The following is a 27,418-nucleotide window of genomic DNA, read 5'->3' as shown; positions in this document are numbered from 1 at the left end:
TGAGCTTCAGCAATCCACAAAGTGGTCTGCCACCCTGGCCACACACACAAACAAGCCAAGCAGCCCCCTCCAGGGCTCCGTCCAGCTCCAGCAGGGGGCTGTCCAGCTCCGCCCTCCCCGGCTTAAGCCCCAAGCAGGGGGCCCAGGAGTAAGTTGCCTGAACTGGTTTAAGGAGGGTGGAGGCTCAAGTAACCTGGGGAATCCAGGGCTTTGGGATCAGATTCAAATGGCATCAAAACTGGAAGCGATTTTAGAGCTTCATGATCTGGTTCAAGGGATCATTCCACAGATGAGACTCAGAGTGGGTTGGTGACTCACCTCGTGTTTCACTGCTGGCATGGTGGTGCATGACAAAAGGCCAGATGCTCACATCCTAGCACAGTGCCTGCGGTTCCCTGACCACACCCCAGCCCACCCCGCCTCTTGCCCCCTGCTGAGCCATCCTCTGCACTCCTCTTCCACATTCTTCCCATTACTCTAGGCCTGTTTCAGTCTCTGCCTCTTCCAGGAACCTCCCCCAGTGTCTCTCCCCATCAGATTCTGTCTTGATCCCTTGGGGAACCTCTGCCTTCATGCCCAAACCCACCAGCTCCCAGAGAGGGTGTTAGAGGCCACCTCCAGCCAACCTCCAACCCAGGGGTCAGGTGGGGTCGCGGGCACAGATTCACAGGGCTCAGGTCCTGATGCTCCACAGTGGTGTCCGTTGGTAGAGGGAGGGGGATTCTACCTTATGCCCTCAGGGTTCATTTACCCAAGGGACAGTGGGATTTGTTCAAGGCCTCTAAGCCTGAGCTTCAGGTTCTTGTGGGTGGGGACAGGGTCTGCCATTACTGGCCCAATCTCAGCCCAGGTCTCCATGGTAACAGATGCCAGCAGTCAAGATTGGCTTTGGGACTCAGCCGGAGGCTGGTGCCAGGGGGCTCTGGGGCATGGCAGAGTAGCCTGCTTCCTGGGTGAGATCTCTTTGTCTCCTTGTCCTGTCCATTTGGCATTAGGAGGCCTGGCTTCTGGTTCAATTTGCTCCTTTGCCCCCAGGGGAGAGTCAGTGGTGTGCCCCAGGTGGGGAGCCACAAGGCCTGGCATGCTGTAGGCAGGGACCTGGGTGTTTTCCCATCCCCTTGCTTGGCCTTCACAGCTGTGTGACCATGTCAAGTCCCTTTCCTTCTCTGGTCTCAGGTTCCCAGTTCATAAAAGGAAATGGCCACTACTAATGTTGTCAGAACTGCCACCAGGAAGGTCAGCTGAGATTTGTGATGATTTTTCAGATGATTGAAAAGTCTAAAGTGCTGCAAGAACAGGGGAAGGGGGCAGTGACCCTCGTGGCTCAACCTCAGTTTACCTACACTTTGTTCGACTTTGTCCTTCACTGGAGCTGGGGGAAAGGAGGAGGGGAGAAGGGTGCAGCTCATTAGCATTGGTGGGGGGGGGGTTGCAGGAGGTGATAAGGGAAGTGAGAAGTAGCCTGGCTGCGCAGCTAATCTCCACCCCCTAGTGCCAAGTTCAACACCCCCCAACTGGGGCCGTCTAGCGCCTGCTCCTCCCAACAGCCAGCTGCTGCAAACACGAGCCCACCTGCATATCTGCCACTTGTCAGCTCCTGCTTCAGTCCCAGCTCACCCTTTTCCTGTTGAAAGCGGGAGGGTTAGGGAAGGGAGAAGGGCAAAGGGCGCCCTAGGAATGCAGACTGACCCCCATTTGCCAGTTGATACCTACTGTGTGTCTGCAAATAAGAATCAGATGCTCGCTGGTTATCTGTTCAGAACCCTCCTGTGAGGATCCCCAGGGCTCTCGCCTGGGGCTGGGGGAAGGGAGGAAGTCCTTGCCACATACCTTCGACTATGAAGAAGCTCAGCCATCTGCTAGACTGTCCTTTGGACTTAATTCTTTTTTGGTGAGATGACTACTGGGACTTAATTTTTTGGGGGATACTGGGGATTGAACCCAGGGGTACTTTACAACTGAGCCACATCCCCAGCCCTTTTTATTTTTTGTTTTGAGATAAAGTCTAAGTTGCTTAGGGCCTTACTAAGTTGGTGAGGCTAGCCTCTAACTTTCGATCCTCTTGCCTCAACCTCCCAAGTCTCTGGGATTACAGTTGTGTGCCACAGTACCTGGCTGGACTTAAATAATTCCTGTCCTCAATTTCTGAAGCTCCTCACATATTTCCTAACCAAATGGCCCTTCCTACCATGGAAATTAACCTATTTACTTCCTTCAAAGCATTGAATGGTAATTGAAATTACAGTGTTGACTTTTGTTTTCCACTATATCAGAGGCGACTTGAGGGTAAGGAATTAGTTTTGTCCATCCTGTATGGCTGTGGCCAAAACCAGGCTCAGTGAACACTAGCTGCCTACCAAGGGCCCGAGGAGCTGACCAGAGTCCCAAGCCTTTTGCTGACTTTCCCATGCAGGTGTTCAAGGACCTGACCTCCTGGGACCTGCACCTGGGGCTCCTGGGCAGCTCTCTGCTGCCTTGCTTTAGGCCTGGCCCACGGCATGCTGGGAGAAACCCTGCAGAAGCCCTGCAAGTGCAGTCCCTAGAGGAGAGCCACCTGCATGCCTGCCTGCATCAGGAGCTAAGCCAGGGTCAGTAACCCAAAGCCACTGTAGCAGGCCTGGAAAAGGCAGGAGGACAGGGCCATGCAGTGGTCATTCAGGCCACTTCCCTGCTGTCTATTGGCTTCACTCCAACACTTTCTGGGCCTTGTTCAAGTGGCCCATGGGGCTCAGCACCCTCCCAGAAGAAGGCCGAGAGAGTAAGGCCCCCTGAGCTGCTCCCCCCACTCCCGTGGGTGCTCTGTATATTTGACAGCTGCCTGACAGGAGGAGGGCAGGGGGAAGAAGGGAGTTGGGGCCCTGGGGACAGGCCCTTCTTGGTAGCACAAGCAGGTAAATCCTGAAGCTCTGCGCAGCTGGCAGGCTGAGGGCCTGGCCCCAGTGCCCTGGGCACCCTCAGGGCCTGTGTGCTGCTCGAGGCTGCCCTCTACTGGGCACATGGACAGCTGTAGCCGGGGAGTCTGACCCAGGAAAGAGGAGAGAGGTCCAGACAAAGCAAACTTTATTGTGGCCCTGTGCTCTCGGGCTCTTCTCTCCAGGGCCTCTTGAGACCGCAGGGCTCAGGGTGCGAGGCTCCTGTGGGGCCCTCACAACACCCTGTCACATTGAGGCTCAGGTGAAGGGGACTGGTAGGGAGACATCTGCACCCAGCGCACAGAGGGAGGAAGACCCTCTGCGCGGTGGGCTTGCGGCCCTTCTTCCGTCACTGGGGCGAGGCCATCCTGGCTCCTCACATCTTGGAACCCAGCTTCTTAGATCTGACTGTGGGTTTGGCCTGTGAAGATGAGGGAAAGCTCCCGTCTCCACTTTCTTCCCTGGCCTGGGCGGCCTCCCAGAACCCAGAGGCTCCCCGGAGGCCAGCCTCACCTGCTGCCACTCACCTTTCTTACAGGGCTCTTCTCTGGAAGGCTGGACCTGGAATAGGGTGGGGTTGGCAAGAATTGGGGTCACAGGTGGGCAAGAGAGCTCAGCCTGATGCCAGTAGCTTGGGTCCTCCTGAGCCTGAATGGTTCCAGGAGACAGGGGCCTGGGCCAGGGGAGGTGAAGCTACTGGGTCCATTGCACCCTGGCTGCCACCAGGGTCCTGCCTGTCCATTTTTATTAAACAACCTTTTTTTTTTTTCTTCTGGCAGCAGGGAAGTGGCCTAAATGACCACTGCATGGCCCTGTCCTCCTGCCTTTCCCAGGATAATATAAAAATATAAAAATAATTCTAACTGCATCACACATAAATAAAAGAATAGGGGGTGGGGTTGTGGCTCGGTGGTAGAGTGCTCATCTAGCATGGGTGAGGCACTGGGTTCGATCCTCAGGACCACATGAAAATAAATAAATAAAAATAAAGGCATTGTGTCCACCTACAACTAAAAAATTTTTAAAAAAATAAGAATAAGTTATTTATAATTTTCTTTACTTCCCACCCACAGTAACACTTCAGTATACTTTTTCTGTAAACTTTCTAAAACTATGTGAAATAAGATAAAAATAATTTGATATCCTCTTCTTTGAACTATCAATACTTTCTCTTGTTATAAGTTTCAAAAGCATTATGTGGCTAGGCATGGTAGCGCATGCCTGTGATCCCAGCTACTTGGGAAGCCGAGATAGGAGAATCACAAGTTTGAGGCCAGCCTCAGCAACTTAGTGAGACCTCCCTTTTTTTGTGTGTGACCCTGTCTTAAGGAATAAAAAAGGGCTGGGGATATGGCTCAGTGGTAAAAGATGCCTCTGGGTTCTGTCCCCAGTACTCTCTCAAAATAAAAAAGGGATGTGGTGGAGCTCTGAGGTGGTAGAGTACCTGTGGTTCACTCCTCAGGATCAAAAGAAAAAAAAAAAGAGAAAGGAAAAGGGGGCACATCATTTAGTTAACTTTTATGTTAGTAGACATTTATAATGCTTGCATTTTTCACTAGTTTTATTTTATTTTATTTTTGGACTTGGGATTGAACCCAGAGACACTTAACCATGGAGCCACCAGCCCCTTTTTGTATTCTATTTAGAGACAGAGTCTCAGTGAGTTACTTAGGGCCCCCGCTAAGCAGCTGAGGCTGGCTTTGAACTTGCAATCCTCCTGCCCCAGCCTCCTGAGCTGCTAGGATTATAGCTGTGTGCCACTATGCCTGGATGCTTTTACTAGTATTTGAATAATGCCACAATGGTATTTGAATACTAGTATTTGAATCGTGCCATGTGTATAATTTCTCTCATATATTTTTTTTAAATTATTTTTTAGCTGTAGTTGCACACAACACCTTTATTTCTATGTGGTGCTGAAGATGGAACCCAGGGCCTCGAACATACTAGGCAAGCAGCGCTCTACCGCTGAGCCCCCGCCCCAGCCCCTCTCCCACATCTTGAACAGGATTCCTTGCAGGGGAAGAGAACACCTGCATGCCTTTGAGAGGGTTGTCCCTTCACTGCGCACACGCCTGCTGGGCCTGCTCTTTCCAGCACAACACACCTCAGCGAACGACTTCTGGTGAATTTAATAGATGGAAATAATTACCTTTCTGTCTCCTCTTCTTTGTCCAGCTTTTTTTTCTGGAAACCAAAACCAAGCATTACTAGGAGAGCCAGGGAAGGACCCAGGGCTGGAGCAGACTCCCAAGCCCCACATAGTCCCAGCTGAGCACCTGGTAGGACTTGGTGGCAGTAGCCTTGGCCTGTCCCACAGGCTCCTTTGGGAGCCTGGGCCACATGCTGGAGCCCAGTCCCTCCCAGGCCCTATGCAGGGTCCCACCTCAGTGAGAGCAGCTATGCTCCTCCCCCACCTTGGCAACACTGGTCTGCTTTTGCAGTGACGGCCGCTTGACTTGTTTGACAGGTGTGTCCTCTAGAGACACATCTGCCTCGTTGTCATCCTCTTCCTCTTCTTCCTCTTCTTCCTCCTCTTCCTCCTCCACCTCTTCCTCCTCCTCCTCTTCTTCCCAGGGTAGGTCTGAAGTTTCTGTGATGGCGTGGGCAAAGGGGCAGGGGTAGGGGAGTGTGGAGCTTCTGAGCAGCTGGGTGACACCTGCTTCCTGTCCCAAGACTTGTGCCCCAAGTGTGGTCCTGAGGAGGTCCTGCATGGAGCTGAAGGGGTTAGCCTACCCACTGCCCAGGGCCTTTCTCCTCCACAAAGTGGGGGTCAGGGTGGGGCGTGGGACCCTGGAAGCCCCCAGAAGGTGGGCATGGGAGAAAGAGGGCAAGGCAGGAGGACCACACACCATTAGGAAGGGGTAGGGGCGAGCATGAAGGTGGGCAGAGAGGGCGAGCAGGTTCCAGTGCTGGTGACGTGGTCCCCAGCATGGCACAGTTGAGGTGGTGGGATGGAGCAGAGCTGGGGCCCAGTGGAAGGTGATTAGGTCTTGGTGTTCCACCCTCACGAGTGGACTAATGCCCTTAACCTAAGGGAAGTGGGAGATGCCAGAGGATTTTGGGGAGGAGAGTGCCCTGAGAGAGAGGCACAGCTGGACAGAGAAGAGGCCAGCGGAAGGGGTCTTGAAGGGAACAAGGTTATACCGAGCTGTTTCCTACACTGCACAGCTTCGTACTGAACCAGCAGCCAGGTCTGGGGTGGTCCTGTGTACAGGTGTTTTGCTAAGTGCTCCTTCTGACCACCTCATTTATTCTTGAAACTATTCTTCAAAGATGAAGCCACGGGAGGCCCCATTCTCAAGCTACAGATGAGGGGCTGAGGCCCACAGAGGACCTGGGGCCAGGACACTTGCCGTGGCCTTCCACTTCAGGCTCCAGGTGATCCTGTTGCCTTTGGGGATTTTGTCCCCCAATTCAAGAATCTCTCAAATGTCTGAGTACCCAGTGTGTCCCTAGTCCTGTTTGGCACCATACCCTCAAACTTGCCCACCAACCTCATACTTACCGTAACATTCCTGGCCACTGAGAAACACAGGCCCTGAGCCAGCCCGGAGGTGAAAAGTAACTGGAGGAGAAAATTCTACTCCTGTCATGGCGACCTGCAGTGGCAGGGATGTGGGGACAGGAGCAGAGGAGACAGGGTCACTGAGGTTTGGCAGCTGCTGTGGGCTGGCCTTGGTAATACTCAGATATGCTCCTCCCACCACCAACGCTCATGGGCTGTGTGCACCTTGGTGCCCGCTCCCTTCCTGCTGAGGTGGGCCTTGTCCAAGATGGGAGCCTTAAAACCTCGCTTCCAGACCACAGATCGCCTTCCACGATGGGGGCAGCTGTTAGAGAAGTCTGAAGGCTGTGGTCCGACTTGGGACCTCCTCTGCGCAAATTCATGGTTAGGACCCAGAGGCGAAAGGTGTGGAGGGTTCTGGTGCGATAGCGCCCTGACGACAAGAGATACCAGAGGGCTCATCTCTCCTCTCACACTGAGGAGGGAGCTGCCTATGAAGGAGAGGACCCTCACCAGAGCCCACCCACTTGGGCACCTACTGTTGAACGTCCAGCCTCCAGAACTGAGAAAAATCAAGCCGTCTCCGGTACCTTATTAGGGCAGCCTGAGCCGAGTAACGTGTTGACCAAATGTGAAAATGCCACGTGGGACACGCAGTACAGCTTTGGTTTTATGAGAAATATATGGATATACATCTGAATAAAGGTTAGAAACAGTTAAAGAACTAGTGATAACTGTCGGAGGAAAGTACGGTATTTATTATCTATACTTTTCCAAATGTCCCAAATTTCTTTCTTTCTTCTTTTGAGACAGGGGTCTCACTGTGTTGCCCAGGCTGGCCTTGAATTCCTGGGCTCAAGTGATTCTCCTGCCTCAGTGTCCTGAGTGTTAGAACGAAAGGAACACACCACTGCACCTGGCCCAACTCTTCTAGAATAACAACAACTTGTATTTTTTTGAGCTTCTACCATGTGTTAGGTACGGATAAGCATTTTACTTGCTTTATCCCACATAAACTACCCCCCCCCACACCCCCATGATAGAAGTACTGTTGTTTACAGAAGAGGAAGCTAAGGGTTAGAGAGATCCACTTAAGAGTTTGTGATCCAGCCAGGCACAGTGGTGCACATCTGTAATCCCAGCAGCTCAGGAGGCTGAGGCAGGAGGATCGTGAGTTGAAAGCCAGCCTCAGCAAAAGTGAGGTGCTAAGCAACTCGGTGAGACCCTGTCTCTAAATAAAATACAAAATAGGGCTGGGGCTGGGGCTCAGTGGTTGGGTGCCTCTGACTTCAATTCTCAGTACTGCTCCACCAAAAATTAATGTTTCCAGCCTACCACAAGGAGGCGAAGGCCCCTCCGAGGTCTTAACACAAGGGCTATGGGGAATGTTGAGGACTGGGGCCTAAAAAAATCCCCAAACCAACCCCCTAAAACCAACAAACCCACTTAGCAGACTTGAAGAAAGATAACGGAAGTGCCAGTGCTGGGAGAACCTAAAAACCCTTAGCTGTGTCTCTCACACCCGCAAAGGCTGCATTCACACAGTGGGTACTGCCAGGCAGGAAGCTGGAACAAAATCCTAGCCTTGGGATATTTCTAGAGCAAATGGTAACGCAAACACAAAACCACTCCACTGGAACACCCCCCAAGCCCAGGCCACATGGAGAGCTTTCAGAGCAGGACAAGCAAACCAAACCCCTGAGGATGAGCTCACCATGAAAAGTCACAACTCAAACGAGAAACAACCCTGCCGGAATTAGCAGAAAGAGGCAAAGAACTTCAGGTTAGTACAACCAAGGAGTCCGGATAGGAGAACAATGACTGAACACTTCAAAATAAACCTGGTTATAAATGTAAAACTGAGAATCAGAACCATTAAAAAAACCCATGAAAGTGAGAAGCAAATGCAGTCACAAGGCCATGAAAAATAGGAGCATTAAAATAAAATGATCAAATGGTAAAAAAGTAGAATAAGCCAGTGGAAGCAAGAATTAGTAAGACAGGGCTGGGGTGCTGGCTCAAAGGTATAGTGCTCGCCTAGTGTGCGTGAGGCACTGGGTTTGATCCTCAGCACCACATAAATATAAAGATATGGAGTCCACCTATAACTATATAACTATAACATATATATATATATATATATATATATATATATATATATATGAATTAGTAAGATGAAGTGATGCTGTAAAGAATTACTCAGTATAAGCCAGGCGTGGTGGTGCATGCTTGTAATCCCAGTGGCTTGGGAGGCTGAGGCAGGAGGATTGCAAGTTCAAAGTGAGCCTCAGCAATTTTTTAGAAATGCTCTAAGCAACTTAGTGCAGCTCTGTCTAGAAGCAAAAAATAAAAAGGGCTAAGGGTGCTGTATCTCAGTGGTTAAGGACCCCTGGGTGCAATCCTAGGTACCAATAATTAATTAATTACCTAGTAAGAGGTAAAGGAGAGATTTCAAAACTATGAAAGATTAAAAAAATTTTAAAATCCTATAAATTAAAACAAAAAACAAAAGACAAAAATATGAAAGAAAGGTTAATACTTGGGAAACTAAATGGGAAAGGTCCAACATGCATCTAATCATGGTGTGTTGTAAAGTTGAAAAGTTATAATTTGAACCATTACAAGTTGGGGACTAACTTTGCAATTATTTTTAAAATTTTAATTAAAAAATAAACATACATCACACAATAAAATTATAAGAATCCACTGAAAATCCACAAGAATAATCAAATTTTAACACACTTCTTTTGGTAACTGATAGATCAAGGAGATTTAAAAAGTAACACAGGTTTGAATGCTTAATACACTTGATTTAGCAGACACACATAGAATCCTACGATACCACCATGTACTTGTCTATATGTCAGGTATCAATAAATACCAAAGAATAGATAGTCTTTTTTTTTTTTTTGTACTGAGGATCAAATCCAGGGGTGCCTTACCACTAAGCCACAACCCCTTGCCCTTTTTATTTTGAGACAGGGTCTTGCTAAGTTGTTTAGGGTCTCACTAAATTGCTGAGCCTGGCCTTGAACTTGGGATCCTCCTGCCTCAGCCTCCTGAGTTGATGGGATTATAGGCTGTACCACCATGTCTGATGATAAAATGAAAAATCTTAAAAGCAGCAGGGTGGGCAGGGGAGGGCGACTTTACTTACAAAGAATGAAGATAAAGATATGAGTAGATTTCTCCAGACAATACAAACTAGGAGAAAATGAAGCAAAGTTTTTCAAGTATTGAAAGGGAAAAAAAATTTCAAACTAAATTTTTTTTTGGGGGGGTACTGAGGATTGAACTCAGGGGCCCTTACCACTGAGTCACACCCAGCCCTATTTTATTTAAAGCTGCTGGGATTACAGGTGTATGCCACCATGCCTAGCTTCGACCTAAAATGTCTTTCAAAAGTAAGGTGAATGATCCAGGCATGGTGGCGTACGCCTATGATCCCAGCAGCTCAGGAGGCTGAGGCAGGAGTAAAGCGAGTTCAAAGCCAGCCTCAGCAAAAGCGAGGCGTTAAGCAACTCAGTGAGACCCTGTCTCTAAATAAAATACAAAATAGGGCTGGGGATAGGCTCAGTGGTCAAGTGCCCCTGAGTTCAATCCCATGTTAGAAAAAAAGAAAGAACAAGCAAGATGAAAATTTCCAGACAACAAAGGCTGAGAGAACTCATCAGAAGCAGACCTACAATACAAGAAAATTTCAAGTCCTTGAAGCAGAAGAAAATGTTACAACATGGAAACATGAATCTATGCAAAGGAATGAAAAGTATCCAAAATGGTACATATGTAAACAAATACTATAAATGAGATGCTTTAATTTATAATCCCCTTAGAGCCTTTAAAACAAGTAACAGTAAAACAATGTAACAGTGCAGTATAGAATTTATAGCCTTTGTTGACAGGTAAAAGTTGTTATAATGATACCTCAGAAGACAGGAGGTAGGAGATGCAAATAGGCTGAGCTAACCTCCTCCTCCTCCTCCTCCTCCTCCTCCTCCTCCTCCTCCTCCTCCTCCTCCTCCTCCTCCTTTTTTTAAATTGCAGTAGAAAGTGGTGTTGAAACCAGGAATGTTCTATCTCTGAGCTACATCTTTAGTTCTTTTTATTTTATTTCTGAGACAGGGTCTCACTATGTTGCTGAGACTGACCTCAAATTTATTAAGCTCCTGCCTCAGCCTCTTTAATCTCTGGGATTACAGGTGTACACCACTGGGCCAAGCCTTAGCCCTCTTTCTCACTTCTTATTTTGAGACAAAATGTCACTAAATTGCTGAGGCTGGCCTTGAACTTATGATTCTCTTGCCTCAGCCTCCTGAGTAGCTGGGGTTACAGGCATAACACCACCCACCATGCTCACCAGTAATAGTCTTTTAGAGTACATTAACAGGAAGAATATTATTTGGAGGTAGATTATTGTAAATTAAAGATGCACATTGTAAATCCTAAAACAGCCACACACACACACAGAAAAAATGATTAAGTATAGCTAAGAGGCTAATGGTAGAGATAAAAGTTTAATCATTGCCTAAAGTTGTGGTTCAGTAGTAGAGCACCTGCCTAGCCCATGTGAGGCACTGGGTTTGATCCTTAGCATCACATACAAAACAAAGGTATTGTGTCCATCTATAATATAACTACACAGGCAGCCCCCCCCCCCCCACCAGGGATTGAACTCAGGGGCACTCGACCACTGAGCCACATCCTCAGCCCTATTTTGTATTTTATTAGACAGGGTCTCAATGAGTGCTTAGTGACTTGCTAAATTGCTGAGGCTGACTTTGAACTCAGGATCCTCCTGCCTCCACCCCGCCAAGCCACTGGGATCAAAGGCATGCACCACTGTGCCTGGCCTACACAGGCAGCTTAAAAAAAAAATCATAAAAGGGCCAGGGATATGGCTCAGTGGTAGAGAGCTCGGCTGGCCTGCTTGATGCTCTGAATTTGATTCCCAGCACTGGAAAAAAAAATTCATGAAAACTATTTAGTTAATTCAAAGAAGAAGGCTAGGAGAGGAAGAAAGGAAAATAGATGGAGGAAAACAAATAGCAACATGATACATTTAAACCCAGGTTGATAAATTATGTGAGATGTTAATGGTATAGGCTAGGATTAGTGACACTCACCTGTAATCTCAACTATTTGGAAGGCTGGGGCAGGAGGATCACAAGACTGAGACCATCCTGTGCAACTTAGATTCTGAGTTGAAATAAAAAATAAAAAGATATAGGACTATAAGTAGTGGTAGAGTGCCCCTAGGTTCAATCCTCAGTACAGGGGGAGGGAAGGACATCTAACTGGATAAAAGAGTAAAACTCACTTATATGCTATCTCACAGAAACCCACTTTATGTATAAAGATATAGAGAGTAAAAATGATGTCAGGTATGGTGGTGCACACCTGTAATCCCAGTGGCTCGGGAGGCTAAGGCAGGAGGATTGTGAGTTCAAAGCCAGCCTCAGCAAAAGTGAGGTCCTAAGTAACTCATAAATTAAAATGATAATGGAAAAGAATAGGAAGAATACACCACATAAACACTAATCAAAAGATCTATATTAAGGCTGGGGATGTAGCTCAGTGGTGGACTCAATGACATGTATATGTGAGGCCCTCGTCTTGAGCCCCAGCACTCAAGAAAAAAGATATTGACTATTTTTTTTGGGTACAGCTACTGGAGATTGAACCCAGGGCATGTTACCATAGAGCCACATCTCTAGCCCTTTTTTTTATTCGAGTTTCTGAGGCTGGTCTTGAACTTGTGATCCTCCTCCCTCAGCCTCCTGAGTCACTGGGATTAAAGGTGTGAGATACCATGCCTGCCTATTTGTATAAAATAAACAGAACGGTTATCTAACTTGATATAGAGCAATTCACCTCCAACACAACACACATATTTTTCATTTTAGTGTAAACAAAATATTCATCAAGACAGAATATATTCTGGCTACAAAACAAGTCACTACATTTTAGATTGAATTCTTACCAATTACATTCTCAGAACCCAATGGTATTAAGCTATGAAACAACTGAAGCATCATAGAAGATGCCTAATTATTTGGAAATTTAAAAATATACACATTCATAAAATACTTCAGGAGCTGATGAAGGAAAGTGGTAATGATTTGAACTGAATGAAAATGAAAACAATACTTATCAAAATGTATTGAAGCTAGAAAGATGCTTAGAAGAACATCATGGCCTGAAATGCTTGTATTATAAAAAGAAGACCTAAATATACCTATTATATAGTATAATATATTATATGGTAGAGTATATATGTATACATTTGTATATATGTGTGTATATGTAAATATATATGTATGTATACACACAAATATGTTTTTCCTTTTATACTCAGGGGCACTCCACCCCTGAGCCACATCCCCAGCCCTATTTTGTATTTTATTTAGAGACAGGGTCTCACTGAGTTGCTTAGTGCCTCCCTTTTGTTGAGGCTGGCTTTGAACTTGCAATCCTCCTGTCTCAGCCTCTGGAGCCACTGGGATTACAGGTGTGTGCCACCGCGCCTGGCTGTTTTTCCCTTTATAAACTATAAAAAAGGCAGAGCAGAGATAGGGATGTAGCTCAGTGATAGAGTACTTGCCTACCACATGTGAGGCCCTGGGTTCAAGCCCCAGCACTGCAAACAAAACAAAACAAAAACTACAACAAGAGTAAGCGAATTCGAGTGGGGTGGCGCGTGCCTGTAATCCCAGTGACCTGGGAGGCAAAGCAGGAAGATCATAAGATTGAGGCCAGCCTCAGCAATTTAGCAAGACCCTGTCTCAAAATGAAAACTAAAAAGGGCTGGAGATGTAGCTCAGGGATTAAACACCTTGAGTTCAGTCCCCAGTGCCAACATACACACCCCCACACCTACAAAAAGGAAAACTCAATCCAAAACAGAGAAGGAAATAAAAATATGAAAGGAGATAAACAGAAAATTGATGGGACCAAAAGCTAGTTTTAAAAAAAATTCTGTTAGTTTTAGAGGGATACTCAATATCTTTGTTTATTAATTTATTTTGTAAGTAGTGCTAAGGATTGAACCAGTACCTCACACACACCAGGCAAGCGCTCCACCACTGAGCCCCAGACCCGCAAAAAGTAGTTTTTGAAGGAAATTAGTAAAACTATTAAATCTCTGGACAAGCTTTAAAAAAGGAGAAAAACAAGTTACCAATATCAGAGGCCAAAGAGCAGATGTCATTACAGCTAACAGAAACAAAACAAAGGAATGTCACGAACAACTTTACACCAAGAAATCTGACAAATTAGATGAAATGAAAAATTTTCTTAAAAGACAATGAGGGCTGGGGATGTGGCTCAAGCGGTAGCGTGCTCCCCTGGCATGCGTGTGGCCTGGGTTCGATCCTCAGCACCACATACAAAGATGTTGTGTCCGCCGAAAAACTAAAAAATAAATATTAAAATTCTCATTCTCTCTCTCTCTCTCTTAAAAAAAAAAAAGACACAATGAAGCCCTGTCATGAAAAGACCTACAACTCAAACAGTCCTGTATCCATGAGAGCCCTTTAGCCTGTTAAATATCAATCAGAGCCGAGTGTAGCAGCACACATCTGTAGTTCTGGCTACTTGGGAGGCTGTGGCAGGAGGATCACTTGAGCCCGGGTTCATGGCCAGCCTGGGCAACAGAGTTGGACCCTGTGTCTCTCTCCCTCTCACACATATACAAGTTAACCAGATTGTTTCAATAATGCATTCTACCAAATTTATATGAACTGTTCCAGAAAAACAGGAAAGGAGATAATACCCTGTCATTTGGAGGCCAGCATTAGCCCGATACTAAAACCAGATGAAAAAAAGAAACTACAGACAATGTTGCTCATCAACAGACACAAATATCCTTAATAAACTATTAGCAAATAGAATACAGCAATAAAGAGAAGGATAATATGACAAATGGGGCTCATTCCAGGAAAGTACAGTGATCAATAAATATAATGGACTGAAAATCGAATTTAATTTGCCAAATAACAGAACAAAGGAAGAAAAATATCACCTCAAAGGAATACTTTGACAAAATTGAATAGCCAAGTATGATAAACTATCTCAGAAGAGTAGGATAGTTGGAACATCTTCAACCTGGTACAGGACATCTTGGGAAGATGGCTTGCCTTTCCCCAAAGACCTGGAACAAGGCAAGGATGGTCCTGTTCTTGCCATTTCTAGTCAACAATATACTCAAGGTCCCAATCGGTGAAGTTTGGCCAGAAATACACACAGAGGCACAGAGGTGTGCATACGGAAACTAAAGGAGTTAAACTTTTATTCACAGATGACACGAATATGCACATAAATTCAAAGGAACTAATATGTAAATTTAGCAAAGACATATGATGTAAAACTAATTGTATAGCTGTAGGCTAGTTATGAACAATCACAAAATAAAATTTAAAAAGCCCATCTGGCCAGGGCCATAGCACATGCCTGAAATCCCAGCTACACAGGAGGCTGAGGCAGGAGAATTATATAGTTCAAGGCCATCTGGGACAACTTAGTGAGATGCCGTTTCAAAATAAAAATGGTGGAAATGTAACTCAGTGAGCACTTGCCTAGCATGTGCTAACTCCTAGGTTCAACCCCCAGGACCACATACCCACACACACAAAAATCCCACCTGTGTACCTCACATCATATACAAAAATTAACTCAAAATGGATCACAGACTTAGATATAAGAACTAAAACTCTAAAGCTCCTAGAAGAAGTTGTAGGTTTAAATTTTTGTGACCTTGGACTAGGCAATAGTTTTTAGATTCAACCCCAAAGGTACAAGCAACATAAGAAACAAAAATAAATTGGACTCTATAAAAATTAAAAACTTCTCTGTTGCAAATAATAGCAGGAAAGTGAAAAGAAAATCTACAGAATGGAACAAAATACTGCAAATCATCTAATAAGGGATAGAAAGAACTAGCATAACTATAGCAGAAAGACAAATCTTAAAATAATTGACCTGAAACCCAAAGGGGGAAAAAAAAACAACGAAGACTTGAATCAACAATTCTCCAAGGAAGATAGACAAATGCCCAACAGAGACACGAGCTGTGAGAGGTATGTTGTAAAAAGGGACAACTGGATTCCTCAAACTTTGCCGGTAGGAAGGCAAGAATCACACAGCAATTTGGAAAATAAACTGGCCATTTGGTATAAAGTTGAATATATGCTTATTATAGGAGCCAGTGATTCACTTCCACCATTGTACTCAAGCTAAATGGAACATTTTCCCAAAGACTTACACTCGAATAGTCATGGCATTTTTTATTCATGATAGTTTAACACTGGGAACCACCCAGATGTCCATAAATAGGTTATTCAACAAACATGAAGTGGAGCCATAGCACGGTGTGCTACTCCAACACAGAAAGGAGCACGTGACTGTTTACCAATATGGATAAATCTCAAAAGCATTACGACAAATGAAAGAATCTGGCACAAGGGACTACATACTACGCGATTTCATTTAAGTTAAATTCTGGAAAATGAAGAACACAGTGGTAGAAAGTAGATCCATGGTTGACAGAGTCAGGCATGGGTGGAAAGGGCTGCCAAAGAGGCAGAGGGAAGTTTTGGAAAGTGATGGGAATTTTCTCTACCTTGATTGTGGTTGTGGCCACACAATTAAACCATTCACACACACATCCAGTTGTGCACTTAACACTGTTAAATGGCATGACATGAATTCTACCTCAATAAAGCTGACAAACTGATTCAAAGAAATAACAACATTTGGGTGGATCCATTAGATAAATTATAATAGCTTAAAATCATACCAATTCTCTATAACTCATTCTTTTAATCACTCATTCATGGTACATGGGATTCCTATGCTATGGCAGGCACTATTACGTAGGCTTCACAGAGAATGCAGCACACTAAACAGGACAAGCCCTGCTCTCTTGGAACTTACATTCTGGTTGGGGAGAAAGACAGTGCACAAATGAAAACTGATGCTAGTGATGAGTCCCATGGTGTGTGCGTGTGTGCGTGTGTGTGTGTGTGTGGGGGGGGGGGGGGGACTCATGGGTGAGGCAGGAAGAGGCTATGCTGCTCGTGGTCAAGAAAGACCTCCCAGATGAGATGACATGGGAACCAAGACTGGACTCAAGTGGGAAGGCAAGCCCTGGAACACACAGGGGGAACCAGTCAAGGTAAAGATGCTAAGGAGGGTGAGCACTTGGCATTTTAGAGATATTCAGGGGGTGGGCATGGGAAAGCATACCTATAATCCGAGGGATTTAGGAGGCTGAGGCAGGAGGATCACAAGATCTAGGCAAGCCTCTACCATTTGGCAAGCTCCTGTCTCAAAATAACAAAAGGGCTGAGGATGTAGCTCAGTGTTAGAGTGCTCCAAATTATTTCAAAGGTAGAGTCAGGGAAACCAATGTGGTTTGAACAGGTTTAAGGAGGTTGCTGAGGGCTTTGAGCTGGGCTACATGACTTTTTTTTTTTTTTTTTTTTGTACAAGGAATCAAACTCAGGGGTGCTTAACCACTGAGCCACATTCCCAGCCCTTTTTTAATTTTTGAGATAGCATCTCATTAAGTTGCTTAGGGCTTCAATGAATTATGGAGCCTGGCCTCAAACTTGTGATCTTCCTGCTTCAGCCTAGGGAGTTGCTGAAATTACAGGTGTGTGCTACCCTGCCCAGCTTAAACTCTCGAATCTTACTCTGAGTAGCATGGGAAGCCATTGACACAACATGATCTCACTTGTGTTTAAGAGGATCTTTCCAGGTCTGGGAGTGTAGCTCAGTGGTAGATGCTTGCCTGGCATGCAGTGAAGCCCTGGGTTCCATCTCCAGCACCACACTCGCGCAAATAAAAAATAAATAAATAAATAAACAAACAAACAAACAGAGGGATCTTTCTGGCAGCTTTGTACAAAATGTATCAGCCCTTTCTGTAAGGGGCCAGATTTTTTTTTGGCGGGGGGTGGGTACTGGGGATAGAACCCAGGGGCACTGTCCCCCCATCTATATCCCCAACATCCACCCCCAACTTTAATTTTGAGATAGGCAACTTGGTAAGACCCTAGGTTGACCTTGGATTTTCAGTCTCCTTACCTCAGCCCCCTGAGTTGTTGGGATCACAGCTATGCACCACCCTACCTAGCTCGGTAATATTTTAGTTTTGCAAACTGTGTGGTCTCTGTTGAGATTATCCAGCTCTGCTGTTATGGAGGCAAAGCAGCCAAGAACAATACAGAAATGAAGGAGTGTGGCTGAGTTCCAATGGCACTTTACCTACAAAACAGGCAGTGGGCTAGATTCGGTCCTGTGTGTGCCTACCCCAGGAGAATAACTGTAGGGGAAGGAAGGTAGACCAGTTGGGAGGTCCCATAATAAAATAAAGGAGGAAGTGCAGTCACCAGGGTATAGCAGGAAGGTGGCGAGACAGGCCTGGGTCAGGTATATAATAATGGTAGAGCCAATAGGGTTTGTTTGCAGGTAAGATAGGGAATGAGAGACAAAGACATTTTGTATGATTAATTGGAAGAACAGCTATTTGGGAGAAGATGGGCAGGGGATTACAGATAAAAATCAAGAATTTGGGCTTACACATGTTAGGTTTGGGAGATCTATTAGATTTCTATTAAATATATAGGTATATACATATGTATATTGGTGTAAGTACATATATATTATATATTATATATATATTTGGTACTGGGGAATTGAATCATCTAAGGGCACTTTACCACTAAGCTACATCCCTAGCTCTTTATTTTTATTTTTGAGATAGGGTCTCATTAAATTGCCAAGGGTGTTCTTGAACTTGTGATCATCCTACCCCAGCCTCCCAAATAGCTGGGATCACAAGCTTGAGCCATGCACCTGGCTTTTACTAAATATATTGAGTTGGAGATAGGATCAGGAGAGAGAGAGAGAGAGAGAGAGAGAGAGAGAGAGAGAGAGAGAGATATTGGGTTTACAGAAACTGGTTTCAAAGTCTTCATTTGTCTAGAGGGTTTTTAAACCCAAGAGACTGGATGAAACCCTCTAGGGAGTGTTTGTAGATTGAGAAGAAAGTAGGTCTGAGGGCAGTTTTACAGATGGGAATCCCAAAGATTCAAGGACTACTAAGCATAGACTTTTGCTCACTGTTTCAGGGAACAGAGGGAGGGAACACTTCATCCTCAGTTCATGAGGCTACTATGCCTTATTCCCAAAAAGATAATTTATAGGCCAATCTCATTTAAGAGTATAGAAGAAAGGTAAATATGTAAATATATTTCTATAATACATTAGCAAAGCAAATCTAGAAGTTATGTGATCCAGTAGTGTTTATCCCAGGAATGTAAAGAGATTCATATATTATTCTATTAATATAATTTTCTATATTAATGGAATAAAGAATAACAATCCCAGGATCATAAGAGTAGAAAAGCATTTGATAAAATTTAATTTTTAAAAAATTGTTTTCTTATTAAACAAAGCAGGACTAGTTGGGGGCTTTCTTAACTTGGAAACGGTATTTGCCAAACACTTCATACTTAATAAAGGAGCACTAGAAGCATTTAAAACAAAGAAACAAACACACAGGAAGAACACCTATAATTTCAATCGCTCTGGGAAGCTGAGGCAGGAAGATCAGAAGTTCAAAGCCAGCCTCAGTAACTTAGTGAGGCCCTTAGCAACTCAGTGAGAATCTGTCTCAAAAAAAAAAAAAAAAAAAAAAAAAGGTTGGGGATATGGCTCAGTGCTCAAGTGTCCCTGAATTCATTTCCTAGTACAAACAAAAACAAAAACAAAAACAAAACAAAACAACAACAACAACAAAAACCAGACCAAACAACAACAAAAAATCAGGAAGAAAACTATTCTTACATTTATCCCAAACAATCCCCGATTTAACGATGGTTCAACTCACATTTCATAAAGCGTTATGAAAGCCGCACACGTCAATAGAAACCATATCTGAATACTCACTTTGGACATTTTCCCGGCCTAGTCACACATGGTTCAATCCTTTCTGTTGATGGTGAGTAACTGCAAGGAGCTGTGGCCCTGTCAGCCCCACATTCTGCAGGCAAATAACCAACCCTGGGCAGTGTGGTAAGGTGGTTAGGTGTAGTAAACCATTCTCCACTCTGCATTTATCAGAACATAAGTCCATCTGTATTACCTCCGAGACCCTCACCAGTGCAGGGGTGTAGTAGGATTACAGAAGAATAAGGAAAAAAAAAACTGACATTATTCACAAACACTGCTTAATTGTACAGAAAAGCTAAGATAAATTATTAGAAACAGAGAATTTCTGGGGCTAGGTCTATAGCTCAGGAGTAGGGTGCTCGCCTAGCATGCACAAAGCCCTGGGTTCTATCCCTGGCACTGGAAAAAATAAGAAAACAAGAAAATTTCTGCATATAAAACCAATATGCGTACCAAGTGTCTCTTTCACTAGCAGTGAACAGTTTAAAGCTGTAACCTGCCCTTCTCTGACAGAGGTGGTAGAAACCAGGGGAGCTCTTTGAGTCACATTTCGGGCACTTCTTATTTCTGAGACAGGGTCTTGCAAAGTTGCTGAGTGAGGCCTTGAATTTGTCATCCTTCAGCCTGAGCCTCCCTAGGCACTGGGATTACAAATGTGTGCCCAAGTAAAGCTGGAATTTTTTCCCCCTGGTAGTGGGAATTGAACTCAGGGGCACTTGACCACTGAGCCACATCCCCAACCCTATTTTGTATTTTATTTAGAGACAGGGTCTCACTGAGTTGCTTAGCGTCTCTCTGTTGCTGAGGCTGGCTTTGAACTCACGATCCTACTGTCTCAGCCTCCTAAACCACTGGGATTACAGGCCTGTGCCACTGCGCCTGGTTTAAAACTGGAATTTTTGAAGGGAAGTTATTTGACTTGCCCAAAGTCCTGAAGCTGAGACGAAAAGCAGACTCTGAGTGGTGGACTAAATTGCTTCTCCAGCAGTACAGCAGAACTTTTGGTGTATGAGGTCCTGAGCGGGGTGGAGGCAGCTGTGGGGAAAGGCTCACCATGGGTAGGACCGAAGCCTTCAGTGAGGCAATGGTGATGGGCTGCGTCTTCTTGTCTTCCTGGTTTGTCGGGGGCACGATCTCCACACGGTTCACCTCATCTTTGGCTTTCTCCCCCAGGCAAATCTGAGGGTGGTGGCAAACAGAGGCACTTCATCACCCCAAGAGCAGATCTTGGAATTCTACTGTCGCTCACTGGGAACAGAGAATCCCTTCTGTTCCCTCTTCCTCCCCTCCCTGAGGGGCACCCACCGCATTGAGCAACAGCCTACAGTTCTCCTTCCTCTCCGCTTGAGGTCTGAAGGTGCAACTTCGCCTCTCCAGATTTAGTTCACTACCTGCCAAGGGAGAGGGACGGCTGGGGCTGGGGCTGGGGCTGGGAGGCCCATGAGAACTCTCCAAGCTCCCTTGCAGCCCACCCCCAGGGTAAGGTTATCAGCATCTCCATCCCCCCTCTGCTGGGGACAGGGAGGGTGGACGGAGCTGCTCTTGGCCCTCACTCACCCCAGAGCAGGGTCTTTGCTTTTTCAGCTGTGCTGCCGATGCTGGGGCGACTCATGTCGCCGAGCAGAGCAGTGGGGGTGGCCGGGCAGCTGTAATGAGGGGGCCTGCCGTGAGTCAAGGTCTGGGGACCCTGCTTGGTACTTGGCACTACTCTTTGTCAGCTGAGTGGTGCCCCATGGGCCAGCAGGGTTAGGTGATGAGGCCTTGGTTGCAGCCTAAGAGTGGCGCCATGGTCAAGGGCTCATTATAAACTCCTGGAGGACAGACAAATATCCATGGCCCTACAGATGAGGACAGCCCAGACCCGAAACAGCAGTACCAGGGAGAGAAAGGCAGTTCTGTCAAGCCCAGCTTGCTGTGAGATCACTTTTTGAGCCCTCCCAGCCTGTGGGAGGGTGCCAGGGTGTGTGTGAACTCATTGGGGTGGGGGTCTCAGAAAACAGACAGAATGTATAGTTTGGGCTTAATGCTACTCATGCCTTGGGTCCCAGCCTTCCTCAGCCCCTCCTGAATCTCACCTTGCTGTTGCTCAGGTCATAGGTTGTCCTACTGACTTCAGCCTCGTCCCCCTTCGCCAGAGGGCTTGATGCCCACACCAGGCTGTTAAAGAAGCTTGGGAAGGGGAAGAGGAAGGGGAGCTGTCCAATCAGCATCCAAGAAGCAGTCCTTTTCCCCCATCCTATTCTCTCCTCCTCTGTGCCTCAGAATCACCTGGAGGGCTCATTAAAACAGACTTTGCTGGGCCTGACCTTCAATTTTCCATTGAAGAGGTCTAAGTGGGGCCAAGAGAATTTGCATCTTTAACAAGCACTCAGGTGAGGCCGCTGCTGCTGGTGCAGGACCACTCAGTGAGAACCACTGTCACAGCCACAGGGATTCACTAAGCCTAGTGCATGCTCCTTCTTCCAATTGGCCACCATTCTTCATCTCTGCCTGCGAAGTGTGGGGATTCTGATTGCTCTGCATCTTCGTCAACACTTGACATTGTCACTCTTCCTAACTTTAGCCATTCCAGTGGATGTATTTGATTTTCTAGCGATATTTAATTTGTGGTTTTTATTTGTATTTCCTTGATGAAAAATGATATTGAGCATCTTTTAAAGCAATTACTGGTCTTGTGTATACAGTCATTTGAAAAATTCCTGTTCAAGTATTTTGCCTATTTTTAAGTCCTAAATACAAATGGATTTTAACATATAGATAAATAGCTTTTAAAGATGGATAGATGCTGAAACTCAATACAAATTAAAATTGTATTGAAGTAATGCAAACCATCAGTACGAAGTAATGAAAATCATCAGTAGTAAGTGCTCTTCAGAGATCAGGTGCTATTTTGAGTACATACATATATCATATTTATTCTTTGCAACAACCCTACAGCCTAGTGATATACAGTATGATATTCTTTCCATGCTAGTCATTGTTTTACCTGTTTTTTTGTTTTTTTTTTTTGGTACTAGGAATTGAATCCAGGGATGCTTAACCACTGAACAACATCTCCATCCCCTTTTGTATTTTATTTAGAGAGAGGGTCTCACTGAGTGGCTTAGGTCCTCGATCCTCCTGCCTCAGCCTGTGTGAGCTGCTGTGATTACAGGCATGCATCACCACACCAAGATACTTTGCATATTTTTGTAGTTGGACACAATACCTTTATTTTAATTATTTATATTTATATGGTGCTGAGGATTGAACCCAGGGCCTCTCATGTGCTAGGTGAGCGCTCTACCACTAAGCCACAACCCTAGGCCTATTTTCTTATTGGGTTGTAGATATTCTTTATATATGCTGTATGCTTGTTTTGGGTCAAATTATGTATTTCAAAGATTTTTCATTTCCATTAGATAGTATCTTTTCAAGATTTGATGAAACCCATTTTTTTTTAATGGTTTTGGTTTGTTAAGACATCTGGCTTAACTTGAAACATTATGAAATGTTTTGAGTATACTCTTTTGTGAATACTCTTAGGTGACGATCAATGTCTGCCTCCCAATGGCATATCTATTTCCTCTAGCACCAATATATATATTGGTACCAGCAATTGAACCCAGAGGTGCTTAACCACTGAGCCACATCCCCAGCCCTTTTATATATTTTATTTAGAGACATGGTCTCGCTGAGTTGCTTAGGGACTTGTTAAATTGCTGAGTCTAGCTTTGAACTCATAATCCTCCTGCCTCAGCCTCCCAAGCTGCTGGGATTACAGGTGTGCACCACCATACCTGGCTGTAGCACCAATTTTGAATATTATCCTTTCCCTATTGTTTTACCTTTGTTGAAAATCAGCTGTAAAAGTTGTTCTATATCTGGACTTCATTCTGTTTCATTGATCTATATGCCTGCTCTAAGGCCAATACCACAATGTCTTGATAACTCTAGTTTCATAGAAAATCTTGAAATCACAAGTCCACTAGCTCTGTTATTCTATTTTAAAATGCATTAGTGATTCCAGATTCTTTGCGTTTTCATGTAAATTTTATAATCAGTATGCCAGTTTCTTTAACAAACCCTTTTGAGATTTTTATTGGGATTTTATTGAATGCAAAGATCAATATAGGGATAACTGACATAGTTTTGAGTTATTCAATCCATGAACACATTACAGTCTACTTAGATCTTTAATATTCCTTGGCAGTGTTTTGTAGATTTTAGAGTACAGATCTGTATCTTTTTTTTTTTTTGTACCAGGGATTGAACTCACGGGTGCTTAACCACTGAGCCACATTCCCAACCTTTTTTATTTTGAAGCAGGGTCTCGCTAAGTTGCTTAGGGCCTCCCCAAGTTGTTGAGGCTGGTTTTGAACTTGAGATCCTCCCACCTCAGTCTCCCAAGCCAGTGTGCCCAGCCCTGACATCTATCTTGTTAAATTTATTTATTTATTATTATTTTTTGTGATGCCGGGGATTGAAGCCAGGGCCTTGTGCATGTGAGACTAGCACTCTGTACTCACTGAGCTACATCCCAAGCCCAGATTTATTTTTACATACTTTATGTTTTGGATGCCACAGCATATGGTATATATTTAAAAATGTCTTCCTCAAATTGCTGTTAGTATACAGAATTACAGTTTGTGTATGTGTACTTGTGTGTTGCTAAGGATCAAACGAAGGTTCTTGTGTGTGTGCTAGGCAAGCACTCTACACAATTGTGGCTTTTCTTGTATATTAGTCTTGTATTCTGTGTTTTCTGCTTGCTTATTAGTCCCAGTAGCTTTTTTGTACCCTAAGTCATGATATCTGTGAGTAGAGTTTTACTTCCTCCTCTCTGATCAGTGTGCCTTTTCCTTCTTGTGCTTTACTGCTCAGGTTAGGACCTCAGGTAAAATATTGAACAGAAGTGGTAAGAATGGGCATGCTTACCTTCTTGGCTTTTGGGGAAACTCTGGTTTTCACCTGTTACTGTGCTGTTGGTGATAGGCTTTTTGTAGATGTCCTTTATCAGTTTGAGAACATTTATTTTGGACCTGGAGCTATAGCACGGTGGCATACATGAGACCCTGGGTTTGATCCCCAGCTCAGCCAAAAGTAAAACAAAAAAAACAAAAAGAAAACAAACAAAAAACAACACCCCCCCCAAACCAGAATGTTTCTTTCTATTGCTAGTTTGTTAAAAGTTTTTTTTAAAGCCTTTTTTTCCAGTTGTAGATGTACTCAATACCTGTATTTTATTTATGTGGTGCTGAGGATTGAACCCAGTTCCCCATGCATGTGAGACAAGCGCTCCACCACTGAGCCACAACCCCAGCACTTGTTTGGCTTTTTAAAATTTTTTATATTTTTAATTCATTAATAGCTGGGTATGGTGGTGCTTGTCTGTGCATGAACTCAGGAGGTAGGAGGATCACAAGTTTGAGGCCAGCCTCAGTAATTTAGTGAGCCATTTTATTCAATTTTTAAATAAAAATTAAAAAGGGCTAGGAATGTACCTCAGTGGTAAACTTCCCCTGGTTCAATCCCAGCACTGAGAAAAAAAAAAAAAAAAAAAAAACGAATAAAAATTGAATTTTGTCGTCGTATGTTTTTTATTTACTGAAACCATCTATTATTTCTCCTTAATATTGTTTATATGGTAAATTAAATTTATTGTTTTTCTAATGCTTTCAACCTTGATCTTGATTCCTAGATCAATCAATCACACTTGGTCAAGGTAGCTCTTATATATTGTTGGATTTGCCTTGTTTATATTTCCATATGGATTCATAAAATATGGTAATCTAAAGGGTTCTTTGTTTTGCTTTTTTCATTTAATCTCTGGTTTCGGCTTGGGAGATGCCTATTTGGTAAAATGAGTTGGGAAGTGCTCCCGCCTACTGAACTTTTGTGTTTGGTATTATTTCCTCAGTTTGATGTCTCTCAGGCACTGCGTGCAAAAGCAGGGAATCCTCTTGGGATCAGAGTTTCGCTGAGACTCTTCAAAGACCCCGCCTTCTCTACAGTACCAAGGAGCTGTACTGCCCTCGATCCCTCTTTTCCTCACTTAGCGGCCGCTCTATTCTGGAACCTGAGAATCAAGCAAGAATCATCTTTTACTCTCCAAATCCAACTGGTCACAGGGCCCAGTTACCTCCATTTCCCTTAATCTCACTCCACTCCTTTTTCCCAACCCTTGCCTTGTTCCAATGTATTATTACCCACTAGCTGGTGGGTTAAACAAAGACTCCTCACTAGGTGGCTTTGGAAATTAAGAGCTTTTAGGATCAAATGTCACCTCTCGTGCTCCACCCCTCATCTAGACACATACAGGAGTGGACTCTCTAGTCCTATTTCCGAAACTCCTAGGAAGGCAGACGACGTTTCATGCCTGCGTCCGTGCCTTCTCGACTGGCCAGCCCTGCCGCGTGCGCCTGGGTGCCCCTTCGGCGTTCTCCCCGCGCTCCTGGCCGCACGGTGCGCATCCCTCTCGGTCGGCCCAGCCAGCGACCAAGTCCCCAACCCCCGTCCCCCAGCCCTATTCCAGGGTGCGAGCGAACTTAACTCCTAGCAAGCGCACCGGGGTGGAAAGACTCCTCACTAGGTTACTTTGACCAGTGGCTTTGGAACTTCGCAGAGCAGGTAAAGACGGTGTCCCAAACTCAAACCTACCGCAGGACAGAGTCCTTGACTGCGCTTGCGCAGGACAGCCGGGCTTGTCTAGCGACGCCGCACAAAGGGCGCGCTTGGAGCTGGTGTGCGCAGACGCACGGGGACACCGCCGCTCCCGACGCAAGGGGCGCGCAGAACCACTTCCGGGTCCGCGGGCCGGCGGTTGTTGGGGCAGCGCCAACGAAGAGTGCGGGGTCGCTTGTTGGGCGTGAATGTTTCCCCTTTTCCTTCGTGAGGATGAGGCGGGACCGTGTCGCCTTCTGCTCTTTCCCTTTCGCGGAGGTCTGCGGCGCTTGTATGGGCTTAACCGCTCTGCACCAGGCAGTAGGGGACTCCGCAAGGGCGTCACTCGCATAGTTCCACCTGCTCTCTCCACTTACCGCCTGTGCGGACGCTCCCGCAACCCAGAATTCACACTTCCATCGTGACGTACCTAGATCGTCCGGTCCCGGCTAGTAGGGAGCCTGGTTTGATTGGCAGGGAGGGGACGGCTTAAGAATAGCTCAGGCAGGGTCTCACTGAGTTGCTTAGTGCCTGCTGTTGCTGACACTGGCTTTAAAACTTTTGTTCCTCCTCCTGCCTCAGCCTCTGGAGCGTGCATCACCTGTTGACTGTATTTTAAAGCCAGTTTGAACTATCAGGGATCTTACACCTAAGAATGGAAATAAATTTGCTTTGCAGATGACATTTTCTGCTTTGAGTTTCCTTTTACGCTGCTGACAATCAGAAAATTATTTATAGATGCTCAGTATTTGACAAATGAACACATCATAAAGGACCGACATTAAATTTTCCCAAGAACTAGGTTCTGAGGAAGGGGAGTACTTTCCAAACTTGATGCCATCCTCTACCCTGATGGTCTCATGTCCAATTGTCTGATAGCTGCTTCCTCTAGTTGATCCACTGGTTCTGAAAACACACTAAAGTGGCTAACAATCACTGAATTCTTTTAAATTTCCTTGTGACTATATTCTTATGCTTTGACACTTGAGATTTTGGCAACATCAGATGTCAGCTTAGGTTTCTAGATATAACCAAAAATTTTGTATGAGGACAGGACTGACTGGTGGCAAGTAGGACATGGAGGGAGGTGTTTTGGACCTGTATTTATCGTTCTTATCCCATTATCATGGATATTTTGGAAAGTATCTGTGTACCTGGATGAAATTTCATAGGGTACTTCAACATTTTTTTCACTTCCAGGTAAAAAATCCTTAATAAACCCCCATGTTTTGGAGAATGAAAAAATTTTCTTAGTTGGCTATCATTTGTCATCAGAAAGTTAGATCTTCTGAGACCTTACTTCCTAAAATTTTAAAAACTAAAAATTGTGAACCTGAGCCTTATTTGTTTTCAGTACTGAAGATTGGACCCAGAAGTTCTTTACCACTGAGCTACATCTACA

The 27,418-nt window shown here is 45.0% G+C and overlaps 1 protein-coding gene across 1 annotated transcript; it reads right to left on the bottom strand.

The window, feature by feature from the left end:
• Positions 1-723: 723 nt before the first annotated feature.
• On the bottom strand, positions 724-26,060 carry NPM2 (nucleophosmin/nucleoplasmin 2). Its single transcript, XM_081269860.1, has 10 exons — positions 25,922-26,060; positions 21,450-21,543; positions 20,932-21,020; positions 20,680-20,765; positions 20,428-20,553; positions 6,421-6,514; positions 5,330-5,505; positions 5,065-5,099; positions 3,440-3,473; positions 724-1,624 (listed from the first exon to the last, which is right to left on the bottom strand). Exons 3-10 carry the CDS (start codon positions 20,984-20,986, stop codon positions 1,475-1,477), a joined length of 756 nt encoding a protein of 251 aa, XP_081125986.1. The 5' UTR covers positions 20,987-21,020; positions 21,450-21,543; positions 25,922-26,060; the 3' UTR covers positions 724-1,474.
• Positions 26,061-27,418: the final 1,358 nt, after the last annotated feature.

This window comes from Spermophilus citellus (assembly GCF_964194105.1).
Source record: "Spermophilus citellus genome assembly, chromosome: 16".
In the NCBI taxonomy this organism is placed as follows: domain Eukaryota; kingdom Metazoa; phylum Chordata; class Mammalia; order Rodentia; family Sciuridae; genus Spermophilus; species Spermophilus citellus.
This window is presented reverse-complemented; position numbering and strand designations above follow the sequence as displayed.